The sequence below is a fragment of the Apostichopus japonicus genome, chromosome 20 (genome assembly GCF_037975245.1).
Source record: "Apostichopus japonicus isolate 1M-3 chromosome 20, ASM3797524v1, whole genome shotgun sequence".
In the NCBI taxonomy this organism is placed as follows: domain Eukaryota; kingdom Metazoa; phylum Echinodermata; class Holothuroidea; order Aspidochirotida; family Stichopodidae; genus Apostichopus; species Apostichopus japonicus.
This window is the reverse complement of record NC_092580.1, coordinates 5,971,223-5,985,503: the sequence shown is the minus strand read 5'-3', so window position 1 is coordinate 5,985,503 and position 14,281 is coordinate 5,971,223. Positions and strand designations below refer to the sequence as shown.

The following is a 14,281-nucleotide window of genomic DNA, read 5'->3' as shown; positions in this document are numbered from 1 at the left end:
CTACTGTAAACTACATCATTGCATTAAAAACAATAGATCCTCTCTTTTTTTACAAACCAACTCTTGATTAACTATCTTGCAAATTTCCTCAAAACAATATGTTGCTCATTAAAACACTTCAAGACTGTGTGTTACACAATTAATTTCACTGAAATTGCATTTTGCATTGAATTTGTAACAATCACAGTGTACAATGTATACCAATTTTAAAACAAAGGGACCCACACAAATAATAATAACCAATATTGTGACCACAGAAAAACTAAGATTAGAAATCAACTTAACAAGACTGCAAATGGAACCATGTACCATTTCGTTAAATTTGTGGAATTATTGGATGAATTGTTTAAAAGCTTGCTTACCAGAAGAAGTCAAGTTGTTTTTCAACCTAAGGGCCTCCTAGATTAATGATAATCCAATCATTGTGAATATCCATGATTCGTTCAGAATTACTGAATTTCTTGAGAGATTTCAGTTCACGTCCAAAGCAGACAATGTATCCACATCTCCCCCCACCCCCCTCCTCCACTCCCCCCATACACCTTCCGAAAACGGTAATTGATCTATCTCCATTGACAGATCTGCTGTATATATGAAACTTACCTGATGTGAAGTATTTTTGCCACTCTTTAAATGGCATCTTTCCTGCTTTGAAGAGTTTATCAGCCTCCTGTCTTAATATCTCCTCCAATTGATTTGAGATATAGCGCCATTCCTGGTCTTCAATGCCACCTATCGGTTGCAGTACACGAGCTGGTGGAACCAAGTTGTTGTCTTCCTTGTACCATTGCTCTAGTAGCTGATGATGTTTTAAATCTTCAATGCTTCCCAGGATATCCTCAAACTCATCTGAAGGAATGCTTGCTGGAAGAGGTCGATATCCATATCTTTGACCAAGCAGAAACTATAATGGACACAAAAATAATTGTGATAATTTCTAAGAAAAGCTGTAGATATCATCACTTGCCTTCATACATCAAACTTCATACATCATTTGCTACAAGACTTCTCTGAATACAACCATGTGTGAAAAGACTGATAAGCAGAAGCATAATCCCTGAGAATGGCTGAGTTTTTAAAAAAACTTTAAGGTGCCTTCATATTTGGTTGTCCACAGGATTTGTTGGTTGTCCAGTGAAAGCACCAAAAATACTACTGGAGTTGCCTGACGTGGTACATCGCACACGTCATGTGCACTAAAGTTACTAAATATATGCCCAGGGAATATTATGTTAGTTACGTACGTCCTGCGATTATCCAACACTTGGATTTTAAAATGGGGGCGACTTGTGTGTGAGCCGTACATAAGTAATACTACAATGTATTGATTTAGCCTTGTAGGTGAGTACCTTGAAGTTACGCTACGCAGGCCTAGTCTATCGGCCTGATCGAGCCATCATTTCTACTCTTGGTGACTAGTCTTACAGATATCGGTCCTATTTAGAGTCTATGACCAGAAGTATAAAGATGTCTATTGACCCTAGCCTTGTTACCCTAACCTTGTCACTGTAACATGTAAACAATGTATGAGGTGTACTTTACGTACTTCCGGGCACTGATTCTAAACTTTAGCCCAGAGATCGACTTTGCAAAAATCTTGGACAGAACTGAAGTGTAGAGTTATAGACATTTTCTGTGGTGTATCACACTGTTCATGGTTAATCATGTTGGGTTGCCGGAATTCTCCGGTACTTAAAAATGATGTCCACAATAGTTTGCAATCATTTCAAGAGACAGAAGGTAAGCCCAGGGTATACAGCATGTGCATTCAAGTTGCAGCAACATAAACCAGCATGCCGTATGCCCATATGGACAGAATAGTACTGCATACACCTTGTACTCGAGCTAGCTTGTCATACTGGCATGCAACCGTGAGGAAGAAAGATGCGTGGTCATAGCCACCAGGTTCTGTAGTATCGGATACTGTACGTAACCATTAGTGCATATGTACAGTATGCAAATTCTGTCTTTACTAATACATGCTAACTGCAAGTTAGCGATGCGAAGGGGTGTGCATACAGCTAAAGTGTAGGATTTTCCCCTCATTACGGAACGTACCAAAATGTGATTTATTTCTTACATTGTTTCTAATATGAATGTAGGGTGATACAACAAGAGACTATCACTTTCTGAGGGCAGATTTTTAATTTAAAGGAGAGATTTCCAAGATTTGTGCAAAGTGTTGAGCACTTATAGCAAATAAGCTAGTCATCCCTCAAACAACCTTAGCAGGGTTATAGGTTGTCCAGCGTGATTTGTGGTCGTCACGGAAGATCGTGAAATTTGAGCCCGGGTTTTAAGAATATTTCTGAATGTCTGAAGAGCAACTAAGGAAATTCTTTCAGGATTAATCCAACAGAACATTGGCTGTTTAAAAAGATTATGTAATGTCTAATGGAAAGTATGACAGTGCTTTTAAGCATGATTAGAATTTTTTCTCAGATAGTATTTTTTGTCCAACAAGAAATTTTGTCATCTGAGATGAGGGACAAACCCTTCAAAAATCAGTCCTGTTCAAGGTACTCGTGGCTGTTAGTTAACTTACCACAAAATTAGGACCCATAGAAAGCTCTTGGCATTTGGCAATCTCTTGAAGGCACAATATGGTGGTCATGTGATCATCAGTAGCTTCATCTCGTACTCCCCATCTCATATCGACTAGCTGGAACTCCAGCCCTTGAATCAGGCACCACTGTTGCAGGAGGGGTTCTAACTCATCTACAATGACATTTCTCTCGGCAGTCATATCTTGATAGAAGTTTATAAATGAAGAAAATTGTTAAAACAACATCAGCAACTTTTTCAAAAGTCATTATCATCAATTTAACTCCTTTCCCGTTCATGTTTTTTACCTGTTGGTAACTGTAGAAGAATTATTGATTACATATTCAAAAAGTTTTCATGTACACTCCTTCTTCAAGATCTATAAGTGTTTCTCCAGATCGCCTTATAGCAACATATCAATTCCCTAGCGCTCTTCCTTATGCAGCGGCGGAAAGTCACAACAGTTACTACCCACACCCCTCCTTGACTTACTGTTAGGCCATGTTTTTCTTCACCGATAACAGTTCTTTCCTCATTTCATTACACTTTGTCTAAAACATCTTTAGAAAGGTGGAGTAAATCTCTTCATATCTCTGTTGTTTTCTAGTTTCTATTTAGCATGGCACAATCGGACTTTGGGGGTTAAAAAATGTAGAAATACGTAACTTTTGAAAACCAAAAGTCACACGTAAAACACACATGGCAACATGTAGCGTCGTGTGGCTTTTGAAACTCCCATTTTTGAAAGTTCAATTGTGTCTCTATAACACTGGCCCTCCTCTTTGTCTAAATTGAATATGCATTACAAATGAGTGACAGATTCTGTACATATAAAAATTATTGTGATTGGTTAAAGTTTTCAATCGGACCTAGAGGTAACAAATGAGAGTCTTCGTTAGAAAATATCGACCTTCTTGCCCAACTTCGAGAGACGCTATTGTAGACGCCCGCATGGTAGCGCCTAGTATAGGGTACTGTAACTACGCACAGTTTAATCGTTTTTGTGTAATTGTATTGGATTTTGTTGTACCGTTTCGAACTCAAAATTACTTTAAAAGCACATTAATTGGTAGTTTTATCCACCCAAATTCCCATATACATTAAGAATGCAATAGTTGCGTCACAGCAATATAAAAAAAAACCCGCAACAGAATGGATCAGTCCAATCTTCCTGACCGCGTTGATCCACAGCGCTCACGTTGAGGAGTGATGAGTCACACTTTATCCTTCAAAGAGCTTATATTGCAGTACTTTTTAGTGTCGTTTTTGGGGGTGAAGGAATTGATATGTCAAAGTTCTAACATTCTTAAAGAGGTTCAAATTATATGTTGCATTTATCATCGTAATTCCATTTAAAGTTGCCTGTCAAACTTTTGGAAGGGTTAGAATTGAATAATTTAAATGCATTTAACTATATGCAACATTTACTAGCATAATCTGTTTAGATTCAGAATTGGTCATTCCACAGAAGTTTCTCTTAGCCAAATGCATCTATAGGCATTTGTGTTTCCTTACTTTAATAGCTTTTGACACTATCCTCATATTCAGCCGTTCCATAATTTTCCCACTATGTCAACCACCAAGGAAAAGTACAGGTTTCAAGTTACCTGACAAATTGACAGCAATTAATCTCTTTAAGTAGGGCCATTCAAACCATGTTTTTATTAAGTGTGGGATACTACAAGCTGGTTCCCTCTTAACATCACTTTCTATGCACCACTTTTAATGCCATTTAATGTTTCTGGTTGGAGTGTTTTACTGATGTTCTTGGTGATGATACCACAAGAATATTTGATGACCATTTGATGTGTAGTGTATTTTGTATCTTTATCATTTAAAGCCTCACTACCTGTTTGCTGATGAAGTTTGGAAAAATAATTTCCAAAGTAGATTCAATGTTTCTTATTCTAAAATGCACTCTGACCAGGTGGGTTCAATGGAGAAAAATTCTCACAATCGATAGAAAAAACTTGATTTTTTGTTGCCCTTATGGCGTGAACAATTTACTCTAAAATCACTGCCACGGCCATGTCAGCATGTTCATTACACAAATGTAAACAAAATAGTCTACACATGCAGCCCGATCAAGATTTGAACACAGTCCAATACTCGTATTGTCCACTTTTTACAATTCCACGGAGGTAACGTCTGAAAACACCTGTTTATTCATTGCAATGGAAGGAAATGACACAATTTTGCCAGCTACTTTTACATAAGTATTTCTAAAGAGTTGTGCTATAATAATAGTAAATTCCAAAATATTCCCGACTGATTTAATTAGTGACCTGAATCTTTATGGGAATGAAGTATTTTATAAAGGAAGGTGCTGCCATGAAGTCATTGAAACTGACTCTCATGTATGGGGTTTCAACTCCTCCTCCAGAAAAACCAAATGAAATAAGTGGACGTCAAAATGGTGTATTCTGAGGGACAATTAGACTGTAATTTAGGTCATTATAAGTAGCATTAAACAGAAGGTTGTGAAAACGAAAAATAATCATAAATTCAGAATTTCCCCGACTGCTTAAGGTACTGTAGGGGCCCGATTCCTGCCGCCTGAACCTTTATGGATGGCCCTGCGGGAAATGAAGTATGTTATAATGGATGCATGCTGCCCTGGGGTCATTGAAGTGCTATTAGGGGATTTGAGAGTCCTCCCCCCTAAAAATAAATAGAAAGTTAGACGTACATTCTGAGGCATATTACGACCATATATCAGGTCTACATTAGTAGCCCTATATGCAAGATTTGGCTTAATGAATTGGCAGTGTGAGGTTATAAAAAGAGGCGAGGATAAACCTGTAGTAATGGTCTAATACTTAATTGGCTGAGTGGAAACCCTCCGACTGAACCATGACCCTCCTGCCTCCTTATGCCATGGCACTGCTTAAAGAAGTCATATTAAACAATGTTGGTTATTAGCTAATACTAGGCCTAATGTGAATTTGAAAATTTGAATTAAAAATTTGTCTTGGCAGCAAATTTTTTAGAATAGACCTTCTAAGGGGTGGGTGTCTTAATTTTTGGTTTGATCAATTAAATCTTGTGGTCAAAACATTATCTAATTCACAGGAGCTTCATGAATTTTATATTCACATGCTTCATCAGTTTTCAATGTGCAATGGCTGTGCTCATAAAATGAAACTACTCTTCCTCAAATACAGTTTTATCCTCATCCCTTTAAGCTAACTGAACTGAACAAGGATGTTGATTAAAACAACTTTATACTTTTGCCATCAAAATAACAAAATTGGTCTTGGCAGCAAATTTTTTAGAATAGACCTACTAAGGGGTGGGTGTCTTAATTTTTGGTTTGATCAATTAAATCTTGTGGTCAAAACATTATCTAATTCACAGGAGCTTCATGAATTTTATATTCACATGCTTCTTCAGTTTTCAATGTGCAATGGCTGTGCTCATAAAATGAAACTACTCTTCCTCAAATACAGTTTTATCCTCATCCCTTTAAGCTAACTGAACTGAACAAGGATGTTGATTAAAACAACTTTATACCTTTGCCATCAAAATAACAAAATTTGTCTTGGCAGCAAAATTTTGAGAAATTAGACCTTCTAAGGCGTGGGTGTATTCATTTTTGGTTTGGTCAATTAAATCTTGTTTTGTTAATCCTTGTTCATTTCAGTGTTTTAATTAGTCACTAAAGTCAAGTCATTAAATTACAAATCTGAAGTGATTCAAACAAGTTTATGGCAGATTTCCCGATTAAGACAACACACTATCTTCAGTACATGAATCAACACCACTTTAAAAGAAACTATCACTGGTATGACTCAACCTGACCATCATGTGAAGTGACTAGTGGTCAAAATATTATCTAATTCACAGGAGCGACATGAAGTTTATATTCACATGCTTGACCAGTTTGCAATGTGCAATGGCTGTGCTCATAAAATGAAACTCCTCTTTCTCATGCACACACTGTTTTATCCTCATCCCTTTAAGCTAACTGAACTGAACAAGGATGATGATAAAACAACTTTATACCTTTGCCATCAAAATTACCTCTCAGTTTAGTTTACTTTTTCAATTTTCAATTTTCAATACCTTTAGTTCCACAAGGTAAAGATCAATTTCAAAAGCAAATTTATGTGTTAAATTTCATTGCAATCCACTCAAGAGAGTCAATAAAGGTAATTGCTGTGTGTATTTTACTTAGAATGAATGGGAATATTTGCCTAACAGCTCCACTGTTACCAAGGACATTTTCCAAAATTGATTTCCAGAATCTAAGAACTTTGTTCTTAATTTGCCCCTCTGTACTAATGTGATGTTGAGGATAATCCATTTAAGAATTATTTGTCCAAGGGCTTTGAGATCCTGAATAGTTTTATCACACCAATTTCACAATATTTATTTTAAAAGCAAATATGCTTACTATATTGTTCGTGCCTCAGTCAATATTCAGAGCCAGCATTCATCTTTAGTTTTTTCTGTTACACCATCATCTCTTACTCTACTTGACTCTTTACCTCAGGTTTCTGAGGACTTTGTGAGGAAACTTATTTTGAGTTCACCATCCAAGTCATGTTTACTGTACTTGATCCATTGCCAACATGGTTAGCTAAGGGTTGCCTGACTGAGCTGCTTTCTTCAATTACACACATAATTTAATCTTTCTATGGCAACAGGAACTGTCCCAGACTCTTTTAAAGTTGCCCATGTGACTCCTGTGTTAAAGAAAAACGACTTACAAAGAAACTGCTTACGTAATTATCATCCTATTTCCAACCTGGGATTGGTATCTAAAATTATAGAAAAGGTCGTTTTATCACACTTAATGGACTGACTACCTCATTCAGGGAGATCTACTCTAACCATATCAATCGGCTTATAAGTCTGGCCATAGCACTGAGACGGCCCTTAATGCAGTCCACAAATTTATTACATTGTAGCTTGATAACAACCAACACTCCGACAGGTTCTTTTGGTTCAATTGGATCTTATATCGACTTACTGTCGATCATAGCATTTTTATTGACTAAACTTCATTCAAAGTACACGGTAATGGGATCTGCCTATTCATGGTTCCAGTCTTATCTCTCTGATCATCACCAACATGTGAAAATTGGAAATGTTATTTCCCTGTCTCGTAAACTTGATTATGGTGTACCACAAGGCTTAGTACTTGGACCTGTACTTTGTCCTTGTATCTTGCTGAACTAAGTGATATTATACGTGATCACAGAGTTGAGTTTCATCATTATGATCAAGATACCCAGCTATATATATATATATATATATATATATATATATATATATATATATATATATATATATATATATATAAATATATATATATATATATGTGTGTGTGTGAAAAACTTTTACATTATCAAGGAACGTTCTAATTAAAGAATATGACTTTTTGATGAGAATCTACTTTTAGAACTACCAATATCAGCAATTTGCATTGGACAACTCTGGATGTAACAAGCACTACTAATGAAAAGCCAGACAACCTTTCAGTTCTTATCAATTTTAAGAGACTGATGACAAAAATGATTATATGACAATTATACATGCCTTAGAATATACCAAAAGTAGCAATGTTTTACTTGTGGTCATGTACAAGAATCTGCACTGGCTGTGACCCATAGCTTGGATTAAATATTTCACTATGAGCAGGCACCCCAGCTATAAAATATGCTATCCAAAAGATATTTAATGAAGCAATTTTTACTCTTGCTTAATTGTGTCACAAATATATTAGTTCTGAAAGTTTGCATTTCTGTTGTTTAGTATTCCTTTTAATTGGAATCCATACTAGTTCATCACAGGGATAAATATCATCATTAGAGGCTGACTGACCTATCTTTAGGAGAAAAACAAACCAATTCAAGGTCGTCTATATAAACCATCAAATCCAATAAGACTATGAATCAATAAGATGACGCCGTTGTCATTAATTGTTTGTAATCAATTGTCCTAATTATTCCCATCCATAGTGAGTTCCCACCATACATCTGTGTCATAGGAAACAACAATTTAGTACTTTATTGAAGCTATACAGTACAAGTCATAGTCATTTTGATGTGACTATTAATTATATTAATTACAGATTTCCTTTAACTCTTTGTTACTTGCATTGTTTCTAGTTATAATAGCAAATGATATAATTCATATTGATTGCAAGCACTTTTAACAAGGTTTTATTTGCTTGATCCAACATTTTAGTGACAGATGAAGACATCAGTAAGAGAGCAATTGAGTTAATATCAGTGAACTGATGCTATTGACTAAGTATACTGCTCACAAAAAAAAGTAACTTACCTCCAAAAGTGGAACTCAAGAAAATCCGCACAACCTCGGAAGGCAGCTTTGGTATATTCTGAAGGTCCCCAGATAACAATCTTTTGACATGTTGCTCTTCCATTTTTACTTGAAGGCTTATTTGATTTATTATGAGTTTATGACTAAATATACATCTCAAGATCTGTGAAGTGCTATAAAGGAGTGCTGTAATGAATACAAGGAAAGAAAAGGTATAAACAAGTGATATGCAGCATTTAAATATAAGTGGAACTATCAAGGAATTAACAATGCTAAAGGGAAAAAGAAAAGTTACATTTGTGCATATCTTCCTATTACTTGACAGCTGTCCAAATACTGTTTTCAGCCAATAAAAAAAGTAAATAACTTTATACATTATTATAGGACAGATCTTGTTTGCATCAAGTAGCATATGAGGATCTTTGTGGTTCAGGGTTCTGGGAGTTAAGTTTAGTAGCAAAAAGGAACAGGAGGAACAATCAAGTCCCCATCAGAGACCCTATCGGAGAGAAAAAATCAAACACCTTGCATTTATCGATATTAAAAAGCAATAGCCATCCCTGAGCCCAGGAAAAAACCTTATCCAAATACATTGAAATTTCTCAGAATCAGTTTAAGAGGAGATCTCAGAATACAGTTTGGTGTCATCAGCAAACTTCTTGGCTGTACACAAAATATCTCCATCAATGTTGTTTATATCTAGGCAACAAACAACAAGGGACCAAAAACAGACCCTTGTGGAACCCCACTAGTAAGGTCCGGCCAAGGAGCATAGCCTTTAAATTACCACCCTGTGTCCTATTACTGAGCCAACTCAGGAACTCACCATCTACAGCATTCTGCCTATTTAGTGAGCTTGTTATATTTTCCATAAACTAAAGAATATTAGTGAGACAACCTTTTTTGACAAAAGCCATGTTGAGACTCTCTGATCAAAGACTGAGTGCTGAAGTGACTGACCATTAGACTTTTTAACAATAGACTCCCTGACCTTACGAACAACACTACTGAGACTAACAGGCCTGTTATAACGGGACTTAGACTTATCACCCTCCGTTAAAATTGGGGTAATACTAGCACATCTCCAGTCCTTAGGAACATAACCTTCAATCATAAATTTACAAAAAACAATGAAAGTAGAATGCAGAAATGGTGTGCAAAAGTCTTCAACAAATACAGATAGATTGCATCAGGCCCAGTAGCTAAAGAAACATTTAGACAAAGCAGCTCCTTTAAATGCATTGAAGACTCGCGCACAAAGAAACGTCTGATGCCGGTAATCTGACCTACTTTCAAATGAGGTGTAACAGAAGTGTAAGACACCACCATAGATCCCAGAAATACACACACAGCTTGCTACCGTTGGTAATTAGACAATAGTGTACAGTCAATACATGCAGATACGGTCAATACCCACAACACAGTGTACATAGCAGCGATGGACATCTCAGGTCTAGATAAAAGATAACAAGGTATCACGTTTCATTACTGTTTGCATTTTGTAGCAACAAGTCATAAACTTCACTTCTAAGCAACCGAAAGTTCACTTTTTTCAGAGGGCGGCACGCGGTTTGGGCACAAACCAAAATGAATGACAGCGAATGACCGAATGACAATTGACTTTGTACAGGGTTAATTATCATTTGCGAATGACAGCGAATGAAGGGGAATGACAACGAATGACACCGAAGGACAGTATTGAGAAGAGAGAGAATGATTAACGGAGTGGAGTAAATGCGGTTATTGGTATTCTGCGCAAAAATGATTTGAGGAAAATCGCATACAGCGTGGTTGCAGGGTTTTGGTGTAATTTACGGATAGAAACCACAGGGAAAGTTTTTGTGTGAGAATGCGCTTGAGTGCTGTGCTTTTTACCTCTGTAGATTTATATAGAAAGATAACTGAAGCCGTTTCAAGATTATAGTATTGTTAGTTTCTAACAATTAATATCGGAAAAATGACGTTAAAGTTAAAATCAGACTTACAATTTCGCTTACTATAAGGTGCGTTTTTATCTTGTCCGTACTTTACTAGATCTAGATACCCACGAAGTCTGAACTGTGATATCCGGTTGAAGCAAATGTCTGTGCTGTCATTACTGTCATTCGTTTTAGTCAATGCATTTTTTTAGTGTGTACAACATATTGTCATTCGTTATGTGTAACGCAATTGTCATTCGTTTTAGTAACACCCCGCGGTTTGGGGCGAGTCTTCAATGCCTTTAAGAGAAGCTTATCTGAAAATAGGATCATATCCAGTTAAGGACCATTACTTCTCTACTGATGATCTGGAATTTTCCCTTGTAAAAACTAACACAAAATAGTTGTTCAACAGATCTGCAAGCTACCTGACAATCAGTAACTATATTATCTGCTTGTGGTGCTATCAGTATCAGAGGAACAACCGCATCTTTAACTTTCTGCTTTTACTTTCAATTATTATAATATACTATTACAAATGTGATACTGTATAGGCATTTATGCCTATATCAAGGACCATTTGCAGTTTGAACTTTAAACTGTGGATCAACAAATGAATTAATACAATAAAACAAATGTTGTTTTCCATGTTAAAGATAAATTTATATATCAAATTCACCATTGTGATAACATAGGCCTAGCGTTTTTAAACCTAGACCTGCGGTAACTTGGTTAGACTAGTCTAACCAAGTTACCGCAGGTCTAGGTTTAAAAACGCTCACGATTTCAACAGATATATCATCAGGCTTAACGGCTCGAATTCCTTGTTTTCAAAATTCCTTGAACCTAACCTAGACAACTTCAACCTTTCATTTATATCTTTCTCCTCAATATACAGGTTTAACATTAAATAGTTACTAACATATATGTAAATGCGAGGAAGGAAGTGGCCTAGAAAACCTTCACAAAATCGAACTGCTGACGCTAAGAACTCACAGTTGATAAAACAGCTGAATAGTATAGCCAATAATAAAGCCAAATATTATCTCTCCTCGCCTATAACCAAGTGGTAATACTGGTACTTGTGGTAGACCTACTAAAGTACTAATTTGCAAGAGCCATGACTCGAACTCTTTCCACGAAGTGATACTGACAGTTCCGTATCTGACGCCGTCTGCTCCCTGTGCACGGTACGTCTGCTGTGCTGCATACAACTTCGTGAGAAGATTGGTGCAATATTGTGCTTGGATCGTGTTGACCGCGTAGTTATATTAAGTGCAACTTCCCGGGTACTGGAGTGAAAAGTAATTAAAATATAGTACTTGGCAGCAATCAAAGGGGTTCCTTTCCAGCTGATGCACGACCAGGTCACATATTTACAGGTCATGGTGTGTATATTTGTAAAGTCAACAGAACAAAATCTGTGACAGTTATTAAAGCACACTACAGTTGCTACTAGAGTCCTAAAAGGATCTCTGATCTGGTTGCTACGAAAATGATGCACCTTCTATGGAACGCCATACGGCGGGAGAAACTGTGCACTACGCATTAATATTTACATGATCGCCACATAATACTAATGATATAAAAATTTGTAAAGCGCTTTTATCCAGCTCAAAAAAATGCTCAGAAGCTCTGTAGCAGCAAAGTACCCCAAATGGCAAGGGCGGCGGAAGCACTTTTAATCTGGGGGGGCACCAACGTCGAAGGGCACTTTGCAGAAATTCGATTGGACTGATGCAGCCTGATATTTAGTACCCTTTATAACTCTTATTGTATTATCTTATTTGCGTATACACATCACTCCATCATCGCTACCCCCCCCCCATACCCCTCAAGGAAACAATGCATACTAGCACTACAATATCTAATGTGCAAATTGGGAAACAAGGAAAATGACAAAATGAGGTGAAATCATTATAAAGTCCTAGTCCCTGCACACGCGATCGATACATGCATGGAAGCAAATGAAATATGTCAAAATACTGAAAGAAAAATAATTTTCTGTTTTTTCAATGGTAAAAGTGATATTATTATGATCATTATTATTGTAATGACTTTCCCAATAATTATAACCAATTTGGAAGGGTTATAACACGGCAAATGATTGTATGTTATAGGCATGCGATGTAATAACCAACGCATGCCTATATGATATGCACATTACATGTTGAACGCGCGCGTAGCGCGCGAAAAATTTTGGTAATATTTTCGGGCAAGTCGTTACAGCCCCCCCCCCCCCAATAAATTGGGCTTCTACGCCTGTGGTAGTTAACATTTAAAACTTCCCGAAATATTTCATTCGACGTGGGTTTCGCTTTGTAAACTCTCTTTTTTTATTTTGAAATTTTTATGTAGAAAAAGGGCACATTTTTAACCGGAGGAAAAGTGGGGGGGCACGTGCCCCCTGTGCCCCCCCCCCCGGTTCCGCCGCCCTTGCCAAATGGACACAACAGTTATCAAACAAATGGATACGCATTCATGAATAAGAACGTCTTAAGTTCTTTCTGGAAAGTTGACACATGCTGGATTGTTTTCAGATGTAAGGGGAGACTGTTCCAGAGCTGTGGAGCTGATCTAGCAAAGCAACGTTCCCCATAGGTGGAAGTGCGAAGAATAGGAACAGATAGCATATGTTGTACGCTTGAACGAAGCACCCTGCTATGTTTATATTCTTGGAGAAGCTCTTGTAGGTAAACTGGGGCTAAGCCATTCTTTGCTTTGAACACAAGGACAAGAATTTATAATTGATTCTGTCCGCAATTCTAAGCCAGTGAAGATCTGTAAGAATTGGTGTTATATGTTGGTGTTTTTTACATTTGTTACAAGTCTAGCAGCACAGTTCTGAACACTGCACGTTGAAGCTTATCATTAAGAAGATTGTTAGGTATATTCCAATGTGGAGAGCATTGCTATAGTCAAGATGTGACAGAACACACGACTGCACCAGAGTGGCAGCTATTTTGGCTGTCGAATCATCGAAATGTTCCTGATGTTGTGGAATGCTCTCTGGCATACTTTAGCAATAAAGACGTCAGCACTTAAAGACGAATCAAACACAACTCCCACATGTTTGAGTTTTTATTTTGCTTTATAATAGACCAGTAATACAACCCTGCTATATATATGCATTTGTTGTATTCTTAGCCATTTATATTCTTTAGAAATGTCAGTTTAAACATCTAAGGCTCATAAATTAAAGTGGCTGGATTACCTAGTCTAGCAGGTACACCTCAGACGGGACGCAAAACTCGATAGGGAAAAAAGACGACTTCTGTGGTCACAATAACATATTTGAAATAAAATTTAAGTTTGGGCTAGATTGCTACCAAAGGGTGGCCTGATATTACAATTTCTAAACAATAGATTGAGATTAAGGACTGCACTGTCCCATTTATCGTTGGCGCAGAACTATTTCAATGTCACGGCGTTTCAAGTTAAAAGTGAGCCACCCTCGCAAAATTGTTTTTGGTAGGATTTTGGAGACGACACTCTATATGTTATCTCAACTATTAAAATGAAGACGC

General features: G+C 36.9%; 1 protein-coding gene across 3 annotated transcripts in view; it reads right to left on the bottom strand.

The window, feature by feature from the left end:
- LOC139961178 (NACHT domain- and WD repeat-containing protein 1-like) overlaps positions 1–12,238 on the bottom strand; it is a 35,447-nt gene extending 23,209 nt beyond the window's left edge. Inside the window, exons 1-4 of one of the 3 annotated variants that reach the window (XM_071960169.1) lie at positions 11,677–12,238; positions 8,836–9,021; positions 2,546–2,748; positions 604–904 (exon numbers count right to left, since the gene is read on the bottom strand). In XM_071960169.1, coding sequence (XP_071816270.1) covers positions 604–904; positions 2,546–2,748; positions 8,836–8,938 — 607 coding nt within the window. In that variant the 5' untranslated portion in view covers positions 8,939–9,021; positions 11,677–12,238. The remainder of the gene's footprint in view (positions 1–603; positions 905–2,545; positions 2,749–8,835; positions 9,022–11,676) is intronic. The other 2 variants (XM_071960168.1, XM_071960170.1) reach the window with 2 other exon arrangements.
- Positions 12,239–14,281: the final 2,043 nt, after the last annotated feature.